Source organism: Microtus oregoni, unplaced genomic scaffold, assembly GCF_018167655.1.
Source record: "Microtus oregoni isolate MIOR12 unplaced genomic scaffold, Mior012 000003F_ref0000135, whole genome shotgun sequence".
Classification (NCBI taxonomy): domain Eukaryota; kingdom Metazoa; phylum Chordata; class Mammalia; order Rodentia; family Cricetidae; genus Microtus; species Microtus oregoni.
Genome location: NW_024543062.1, coordinates 31,302,984 through 31,313,205, shown reverse-complemented (window position 1 = coordinate 31,313,205; position 10,222 = coordinate 31,302,984). Strand labels below are relative to the sequence as shown.

Below are 10,222 nucleotides of genomic sequence, written 5' to 3'. Positions count from 1 at the left end.
TCACACCCACCAATTCCTCCATCTTCACCTCATCTTCACTGGGATCACACCCACCACCTCCTCTATCTCCACCCCATCTCCACCGGGATCACACCCACCACCTCCTCCACCTCCACTGTGTTCACACCACCAGTCTTTTCCTTGCCGCCAACACTTTGTGCCTGGTTCTCACCCACAGGGTTTTAGTCCTCCCACCTTGGTGTCACTGTGCCTGTCACTCTCCCACTTCCGTCCTTACTGCCACCATCTCCACCATGAATAAACAAACGTTTATTGAGCGCCAGCGGCCTTGATCTCTACAAAGTGTGGAAGGCCCACCCTAGCCAGGGCTAGCAGGTCAGGGCTTGGCTGCAGTATCCCTGCATGAGCTTCAGCCCAGCGGGGTTTCAGCTGTGGGTGGCATCCTGCCACGCCATTTTCCTGAGGAGAGCAATAAATAAGGCACAAGAGGGCCAGGGGGCCTGAGCCCTGCAAGTAGAGGGGCTCTGAGGGGCTTAGATGACTCCATGGGAGTGAACAGGTGGCCAGGAGTCCCATCCCCCATATGGGGAGGGGCAGAGCTGAGGGCAGAAGCCTTGGTGGAGACCAGAGGGTCCTGGGGCCTCCCAGAGCATCCATAGGCCCTCACCTCTGGGGTCACAAGTGGGTGTGGGAAGACATGGGACAAATGCAGAAATGCAGGCAGACAGTAGACAGGAGCGAGGCCAAGGCTAGGCCCGGGAACAGCCCCTAGAGCGGAGCATCCTCTGTCCTCCACTTGGGGGTATAACCCTGCTGGTGGCCGTCACAGTTGGGGTTCCCGAGGTTGTCCAGGGGCACCACCACCTCGTCTGGGCTAGTGTTCTTGTTCAGCTCCACCACGCGGGGCACCACTGAGGACCAGCGATCTAGACAGAGAATACAGAGAGCAAAAGGGCTGATGATCAGCTTGTGCAGGCGTTGAGCCCCACGGAGTACTGGGCACCCTGCAGGAAGGAGGATATTATCATATGCATTTTACAGAGGTGAAAATGGATTCAGAGTGGTCAAGATATCTGCCCAGGAGCACACCGCAATACATGGAGGAACAAAGATTGAAGACTGGGTCAGAATGCCTTGAGGCATGCCCTCTACACCAGTGTGTCTTGCTTTTAAGGCTTAATTAAAAAAAAAAAAACCAAAAAACTTCCCCACTATGAGGCTGCCTAGGATCTCCTGTCACCCTGAACCCACCCCATCTGGCATCATGGAACAGAGAGGGCTTGGGGCTGGAATTGCAAAGGCACCATCCAATGCAGCAGGGGACCCCCTGGCGGCCCCTCCCACCTCCCTGTTCTCTAGACAGACCTGCTCAGGAGAATGTGGGGGAAGGAACAGCCCAGGCCCCCCCCCTCAAAGCCACACTCACCCCTGCGGAGGCGCCCCACGGTGTGCGAGAAGCCATAGTACTGGTAGACCTCACTCTTGCCTGGATCCTCGTTAATAATGCCCAAGTTCTGGTTCCAGTGAGACCAGTTCACCTCATCCACCCTGGCAGAGAGAAGCAGTTTGGGGGAGCCTGCTGTAGCACGAATAATAAAAACCCAGAGACAGATACAGGGGTTCAACCTGAAGACCACAAAAGCAAAGCAGTCAAGCCATGAGAGAGCTCTTACCTCTGTGAAATCTTCAGGCTGAAAAGGGAACGAGTTCCTGTCTCATCCAGGCTTATATTCCTCTCTAGTGCCAGGATTAAAGGTGTGGGCCAGCACTGCCTGGCCTGTATGGCTGACTAGAGAGGCTGGCTTTGCACTCTGATCTTCAGGCAAGCTTTATTTGTTAGATCATAAATAAAATATCACTATAGCCTGCAAATACTGTTTCCTGTCACCAACCCCGTGTCACCTCCCTGATATAGCACTTCCCAGCATGCCCCCCCCCCCAGTCCCTTTCTAGCCCATAGCCCTATCACCTGTATCTGCAGGGCTGGGCAGCTGTCACCAGTTTCCCAGACTCCTCAGCACTCACGCACCATAGCTCCCTATTTCCCCTGCCCTGCTCCTGTGGCATCCATCGCTACGGTGTGCTTGTCCTGGCAATTTCTAGAAATATAAATGGAACCATAGGCCTCATGGCTTTTTACATCTGGCTTCTTCAATTTAGGAAGTGGTTCTCAACCTGTGACCTCTTTGGGGGTCACAAAATCAAATATCCACATTATGATTCCTAACAGTAGCAAAATTACAGTTATGAAGTAGCAAGGAAAATAGTTTTATGGTTGGGTCAGCACGACATGAGGAACTGTACTAAAGGGTGGCAGCGTCAGGAAGGTTGACAACCACTGATTTAGCACTGCTTTTAAGGTTCATCCATGCTCTGGCATGGATTAGAACCTCAGTCTTTTTAATGACTAAATAATATTCCTGTGTATGGATATACCATACTCTCTCTATTCATTCCTTACTTGCAAACATTCCTTGACACAGTTTCCTCCTTTTATTAGGACATCGGTAAAGTCTGGTGATAGTCTCTTGGAACAAACTGGTCCAGTGTAAGTTGTGTTTTTCTTTCCCCACAGCCTCTATTTGTGGAGCAATGGCTCACAATGAGACCCAGCAAGGGAGCTGCATTTGCAGTTACTATAAACTGACGAGGCGTGTGATGTGGGGTTCCTCTTCTGAAGATCTCTGGAGGGGGCGCTGTTACACCCCATCTCACAGATGAGCAAAGTGACAGGGCCTCGCTCCCGGGGGCGTGCTAGCCTCTGTGCTGGCTGGTAAGCCCTTGTCACGGAATACTTTACCTTCTAACTGAGTAAAGGCATCAGGAATATGGGTCACTCTGCAGATGAGTTGGGGGTCCCAAGCCCCCAAGCTGGTGTTCCCTCAGCCTCCCCATTTCAGACATAACACAACCTCAGCCACAGGCAGCAGACAGAGCATAATGCACCCGGATGAGCCCCTTCCATTTCCGCCAGCCCCCCAGGGGGGCATGGAGCCTCTGGGCATACGAACATCCCAACAGGATGCCAGCTGGAAGTTCTAGGTGCCCAAGGAGGCGGTGCCCCATTGTGCCCACCTCACAAGTTGTAGGTACCCAAGGAGGTGGTGCCCCACTGTGCCCACCTTACAGGTTCTAGGTGCCCAAGGAGGTGGTGCCCCACTGTGCCCACCTTACAAGTTCTAGGTGCCCAAGGAGGTGGTGCCCCACTGTGCCCACCTCACAGTCGAATGAACTTAGGCTGAGAGACCAAGCCCCTCCTGAAGGACTGAATTCTAGAACCTCAGAGCCTCAGGTTGCAATGGGTTGGAAACCCAGAAGCACATGGTAGGAGCCCGTCCCTCTGGAGCTGGTCCCTCTGGGGCCGGTCCCTCTGGGGCCATCTCTCCCAGCCTCACCTGAAGCACCATCTCCGGTCTGGAGTGCCGTCTGAGCTCTTGCCCACAGTCACCATCTCTCCGGAGCGGAATGCCTTCCTCAGGAACACGGGGAAGGAACGCTCAATATCCAGGATCGTGGTGGCCCACTACCGGAGGAAGGACATGGGTGTGTGGGTAAACTGCCCCAGCAGGCGCCTGGTTCACAGCAACCATGAGCCAAATAAACTCCTTTTTCCTTTAGGGCAGGCCTCATGTAGCCCAAGCTAGCCTCAAACTTCCTGTGTAGCTAAGGCTGGCCTTCACCTCCCAAATTCTGGGAGGCATGCACCACCGTGCATGATTTTAAACAACGGATCTTTGTTGTTGTTGCTTTGGAGACAGGGTTTCTCTGTGTAGCCCTGGCTGTCCCGGAACTTGCTCTGTAGACCAGGCTGGCCTCTTACTCAGAGATCCGCCTGCCTCTGCCTGCAGGATTAAAGGCATTGCAACCATTGCCCAGCTGAAACAATAGTTCTTCTGAATGGCTGAGCTAGGTGGGCAGAGCGCCAGCCTCAGGCGCCTCCTGCCTTGAACACCTCCATAAACCCATTTTCCCAGAGGACCCTGTGGGAGAAGAGCAAAGAGACCCAAGGCAGAGAGGCCAGGACCATGTCCATGTCACAGCAGCAGTGGCTGCTCTCTGGGGTCTGAGGAGTAGCAGGGGCCTCTCCTGTAGGTGCAGTACCTCCTGCTCACCCTAGACTGCCAGGCAGGGAGGAGGGCTGCCATGGCCTGGGCCCCAGACCTTCACAGAAGGGACAGGAGCTAGGGCTTAAAGGGGGTGGGGGAGTTGCTTCACTTTTACATGAAAATAAGGTGGTCTAGGGAGACCTGGGCTCAGAGAAGCGGCCACATGGGAAAGCTAGGAGCAGAGCCATATGGAGTCTCTCACACTTAGATCCGAAGGGTGACCAGGTTGGGGGTGACCTTAATAGTCACTGTGAATTTCCAGGTTTGTGGATGTGCATGGCCCCGGAGTCCCTGATTTCCAGAATCCCAAAGAACTCCGGCAGGGAACAGCTCTCCTGCCACAGGCTTTTACATCCCTGAGCAATGGGCCAGCATTTTCATGTGAGCAGAGAAAAGCCACCAGGAGAATGCTGAGTCCTCCACAAGGGGGCGCCATGACCACTTTGTTCATGCGGATGGGGTGCGGCCACAAGTGTGCCAAGGCATGAAGGCATGTCAGGTCAAAGGACCTACGGTGCTGCATTGGCTCCCATCTTGTTTGAGACAGGGTCTCGTGTCTGCTGTCTGCATCCCAGGCTAGCTTGCCTGCCTCCAGGGATTTTCCCATCCCAGCCTCCCATCCTGCCATGAAAGCACAGGATTATAGTGCTCCCATACCCAGCTTTACAAAATGGGTTGGGGATCTGAACTTAGGTCCTTTAATTTGTTTTACGGCAAACACTTTACCCTCAGCTATCTTTTGAATCAAGGCTCAGCAGAGACTCAGCACAAACCCGTTAAAATGCCCCTGCTGTCTGCTGTGGCTTCGGTGTATCCCTCAGGAGTTCCTATGTTGATGGGATTTGATTCGGTGCAGTCAACAATTAGGATCAGATGCGGCCTAAGCAGAGCCCCCATGAGGCAGTACTGGAAGACAGACTCAAGCTGTGAGACCAGCTCTGTCTCATGGGCCAAGTCGCCCACCACAGCAGGATGGCACTCTTGGCAGATACAGCACCATTCTTGAACTTCTCGGCCTCCAAAACCATGAGCCAAATGAACCTTTATAAGTGGTTCTGCTTCGGGATTTATGTCACAGTGACTGAAAATGGAAGGCACTCTCTGAGCATGCCCTGTGCTGGCAGACATCGTGACTTCATGCTGAATGAAGCCAGCTGGGTCCCCTGAGCTGGACCACAGTTGCAATGGAGAGAATTAAATTGAGGGAAAAAATGAAGCAATTCTAAGACACGGGCAGCGGCCCTACCTGCCTGTGCATGCATGGGAGGTGAGGAACGTCCATGCATGTCTCACCTGCAGCTTCCAGATGTGCTTGCTCTCCTTGGACACCTGGCCCACCGTCTCGCCCATGAGGGCGATCAGCATGTTTAGCAGAAGCACGAAGGTGAGGATGATGTACGTGACCAGCAGGAGGATGAAGACCACGGGGTACTTGGCACTGCTCAGCATCTCCAGGTCGCCCATGCCAATGGTGAGTTTGAAGAGGTCCAGCAGGAAAGCACTGAAGGTCTCGCTGTCGCGGCACGCGGGGTATGTGGGCACCGTGCAGTTGCTCTGGTCCTCGTCACACACCTTCATGTTGGTGCACGGATTCAGGAGGGTGACCAGGGCTGTGGGAGGGACACGCACGGCTGAGAGGGGATTCCCACCGGAGAGATGGGAGGGGCGAGCACTAGTGTCAGGTCAGCCAGGAGGAAGCCAAGTCAGCAAGCACACGTGGAGCCTCGGGGGCACCTCTGCTCACCCCCAAACTCTCTGAGGAGTTGGGGGGTTTCAGAACGGAGGCTGGAGCTACCCATCCTTCATCATCTCTCGGGGCACATGTGGTGACTTCTGGAGACAGGATCATCCGTAGTTACAAGAGATGGGAGGGTGGCTATGCTGGCATTGAGTGGGTGGAGTCAGGGATGCAGCTACATCCTACGGTGCCTAGGGCAAGGGTGGCCCTACCCCATCTGTCCCTAGAAGCCCTGTGCAGTCTGTCACTTGCATATTTGGAAGCACTCCTAGGGACAGACTCCACACAGGCCCCTCTCCCCCCCCCCCCCCACGCCATCCAGAGGTGAAGCCCAAGGCTGATCACAACTGTCTCACTGTCCCAGAGGCTCTACTCTGTGCGGGTCCTTATGCCTGCACATATCCCAAGTTGTTCTTGGTGCCATCTTTACCTGCTAAGACCAGATGGAGCTCTGGAGGTTTAGCAGCAACCAGCTATGCTACCCTTAAGCCAGCCAGGGCAGGGAAGCTGCGGCCCTGCATTCACCAGGCTGTAGGAAGCCACACTGCCTTCATCTCAAGCATGGGGCCAACACTCTGCAACTCACAGACCAAAGCAATCAAACTGCATAGCTGAATGCTTAAACAGTGTGTGTTAAGGGTTCTGGGACCTGATCTAAGCACAACAGAAAAAAACCACTCTGTGATCCATTAGCAATGTCTGCTTTGGGCACAAACACGAGTAGCATGAGAATGTGTGCTGTTTGTGCCATATATGGCCTATGACCTAGCCTACCCTAACCTGACCTCTCAGTTTCAGCTCTAGTTTGCTCACAGAGATAGCCACTTCTGCAGTTTTCATTACACTCATTTATTTGGCTGTGCCTATGTGGGGGTCAGGGCATCCACACGCCATGGCACACATGGGGGTGAGAGAACGACGGCTGAAAGTCAAGTGCTCCCTTCCACTCTGTGGGTCCACGGATCAAACTCAGGTCATCAGGCGTGACAGCCCCTTTGCCCACTGAGGCATCTCGCTGGCCCTGCATTTTGTAGTTTTTGAACACATGTAGCTTATGTGGCTTCTCTGGCCTGAGACTGCTCATCTGTACTGGGATGATGAAGGCTTTTGCTGATAGGGGAGAATGCAGCTTGGCTGACCTTGGCCACACCTGGGGATCTCAAGCAAGGACACCTCTTGTCCTCGTCTATGATGGTTTCCCTTTTAGGCCTACTCACCCCCACCCCCGCACCCTCACACTCACCTGAAGCATAGCCAATCATGAAGAGCAGGTAGACCAGCAGGAACCGGAAGAGATCTTTGAAGAGGATCTAATGGGAGGGGTGGGATGATGTAGAGGAAAGGGAACACCCAGGGTTCTCAACTCTCCACGCCCCTGTCCCACCTCTTTCTCCAAACCCCACTCTGTCCTGGCCTCGGCCAGAGCAGGCCCACTGTCCCCTAGTGCCCCGTCCTCAGGTCTATGGGCCACAAAACAGGCACACTGTGACTGCAGAGGGTCCCTGCCCAAACCTTCTGGATCATGATGCTGTAGGTGCCCGTCAGCTTCAGCCCTCGGGTGAAGTAGAGGGCATTCATCCAGCCCAGAGTCAGAGCAAAGACCATCACAGCCAGGTAGGCCTCGATCCCAGCCAAGTAGAGGGCTGCAGAGACGACCACCAACACGGAGTAGATGAAGCTATAGGGCAGTGGAGGTAGGGAGAGGCAGAAACGGGGAAGGGACAATGAGACTGAGGAGGGGGCTCATTCTCAAGCCCTTTGGGGCACCGAGAAGTCCCAATGGCTTCAAGACCCCAACAGAGTACGGGGGTACCTGACATCTTGGCATTCAGTCAACCATACAGCTTGATTTTTCTTCCCTGAGACAGGGTCTTTCTATTATGTAGCCCTGGCTGTCCTGGAACTCACTCTGTAGACCAGGCTGGCCTAGAGCTCCCTGAGATTTGCCTGCCGCTGCCTCCTGAGTGCTGGAATTAAAGGCGTGAAACACCACCATCTGGCTTGAGACACTGGTTCTGAGGTCCTACAGGACCCCAAAGTCATGCCTTTGGAATTGTTAAGAAAGATTCAGAGGGCTGAAGCGATGGCTCAGGGGTTAAGAGCACATACTGTTCTTATAGAGGACCTGTGTTTCATTCCCAGCACCTAGATCAGGCAGCTCACACTGCCTTTAACTCCAGCTCCAGGTGATCTGGTGCCCCTCTGACTCCTGTGTGTGTGTGTGTCCATGTGTGCACACATGAAATAATTAAAAGAAAATTATTTTAAAAAGAAGAAAGATTGATTGATTGATCCCAAGTTCTGTGGAGATTTCATGGCTAAATGTTATTGTTTTCTAATTCTAAAGGAAATGGAAAAGATGTAGCACACATACAGTGATCTCCATACGCTCTGACCTGGGCAGACATCACTAATCAATTGCAACACTTCTCCCTACTAAAAAGAGACAGTATTACAATTCTTTATACCAGCAGACACTAGCATTCAATTACTGGAATAAGAGGTCAAAATGCTTTCTCTCCATGGTATAGTAAAGCCCTTGGTCTTGCCCAGCCTTTTGCATACGGCCATCTTGCTGGACAAATCACTCCTAATAGTGTCACCTCTCCCCACTATGTGGATGACCATCCTCACCCAGAAGCTTCTGCCCTGGCAGCTCTACTCACTAGAGCAACTGGAAGGAGCCATCAACGAAGAGAGAATTCACTCCAGGGCATTTCTTCATGAACAAGTCTTTGATCTGGAAGAGAAGAAACAGCCAGTGACAGGAGTAGAGCCAGAAAGAATGAGGGGAGGAGGAGGAAGAGATAGCAGAGAAGGAGGCAGAGTGAAGGAAAGAGACCATGGGCTCAGCTGCTGAAGCAGGGAAGAGAGAAAAGAGAACCTAGGTTGGAGAAGGAGGAGGGAGAGGAGGAGAGAGGAGGGAGAGGAGGAGGCAGAAAGGGGGGAGAAGAGGAGGAAGAGGAGGGGGAAAGGAGGAAGGAAAGGAGGAGAGATAAGAGGAGGAAGAGGAGAGGGAAGAGGAGGAGGGAAAGGAAGAGGGAGAAGAGGAGGGAGAGGAGGAGAGGGAGGAGGGAGGAGAGGAGGAGAGGGATGAGGAGGAGGGAGGAGAGGACAGAGGGAAAGGAGGACTGGGCAGGCAGATGGCCCTGGGCCAAGCACTCACACTGGTGAAGAAGAACAGGACTCCCGTGAAGAGTGTGATGATCTCACCAGCCAGCCTCAGGTAATCCACCGTAGTACGGTAAGGGTAGGGTGGCTGAGGGCGGGGTGCAGAAGGTCCTCATCTGCTCTCAACATCTGGCCCCATCCAGATGCTCCCCCACCCCAAACATCTGGGTCCTCAGCATCTTCCTCTCCTGTCTCAGAGCCACCTCAGTGCCTGGACATCTTCCTCCCCACCCCAAGCCTTCTTCAGTCCCCTCCACAGAGGCTTGTCCCGGGCGGCTCCTGCCCGTCGGCCCCCGAGCCAGCACTCACCGTGCCTTCCAGTGGCTGGTAGTAGGCCGTGAGGGTGAAGATGACCATGGCGCTCAGGTAGGAGACCACGTTGATGTAGAAGGACACGGCCCCGAACTTGCGCCACTTGTCCCTCAGCAGTTCGTTGATGGGCTCCACAGCCAGCATCTCGTGGCGGTTCTGTGAAAGGTGGGGGCGGCACAGCTGCCTTTCTAGGCTAGGGATTCAGGCAGGCTCACCACAGCACGGCTTTCCTCCATCCTCACCTTCACCCCTAATCCATTCTCCAGCTACAGGAAATCCGGTGGCCTCAGCACTCAGGTTCTGCACAGTCTGCCTCAACTTACCCTTCCTTCATATTCTATAGCACCACAGAACCAGACATTCCTTAAAGAACATCTATCCCGCAGCCCCTGATCCTGGCCTCCCTCCCAGCCCCGGCACCCACCTCAATCTTGCTGTTGTAGACCAGGATCTCCAGCACGGACACCTCCTCCCCGCACGTATCCAGGGAGGACAGGTCGTAGAGAGAAGAATAAACAGGCCCGTAGGCCCAGTCCTTGAACTTGCGGGACAGGTGACGCGTGTCCTCATCTGTCACCTCCCGCCGGATAATGTGCTGAAAAACCTACAGAGGGAACATTTGCTCTCAGACAGACCCATGACTGGTAGAGACATGTATGATAGATTGACTGACATGTATGATAGGTGATAAACAGATGATTGATACACAGAGACATAGATAGACAGATTCATGATAGATAGATAATAGATAGGTAGATAAATAGCTGATAGATTGATAATAGATAGATGGTAGACAGACATTTGATGGGAACATAGATGATAGCTAAACATATAGAAGACAGATGATTGGTATATACAGACATAGATGTTAAACATGATAGACTATGATTGATAGATTGACAGGTGGTAGATGATTGATAGATTGGCAGGTGAT

The 10,222-nt window shown here is 53.3% G+C and overlaps 1 protein-coding gene across 1 annotated transcript in view; it reads right to left on the bottom strand.

The window, feature by feature from the left end:
* Positions 1-287: 287 nt before the first annotated feature.
* Trpv4 (transient receptor potential cation channel subfamily V member 4) overlaps positions 288-10,222 on the bottom strand; it is a 37,337-nt gene continuing 27,402 nt past the window's right edge. The window contains exons 7-16 of the mRNA XM_041648701.1: positions 9,713-9,892; positions 9,286-9,444; positions 8,972-9,064; positions 8,472-8,545; positions 7,318-7,483; positions 7,049-7,115; positions 5,361-5,677; positions 3,357-3,484; positions 1,388-1,509; positions 288-887 (exon numbers count right to left, since the gene is read on the bottom strand). Coding sequence (XP_041504635.1) covers positions 730-887; positions 1,388-1,509; positions 3,357-3,484; positions 5,361-5,677; positions 7,049-7,115; positions 7,318-7,483; positions 8,472-8,545; positions 8,972-9,064; positions 9,286-9,444; positions 9,713-9,892 — 1,464 coding nt within the window. The 3' untranslated portion in view covers positions 288-729. The remainder of the gene's footprint in view (positions 888-1,387; positions 1,510-3,356; positions 3,485-5,360; positions 5,678-7,048; positions 7,116-7,317; positions 7,484-8,471; positions 8,546-8,971; positions 9,065-9,285; positions 9,445-9,712; positions 9,893-10,222) is intronic.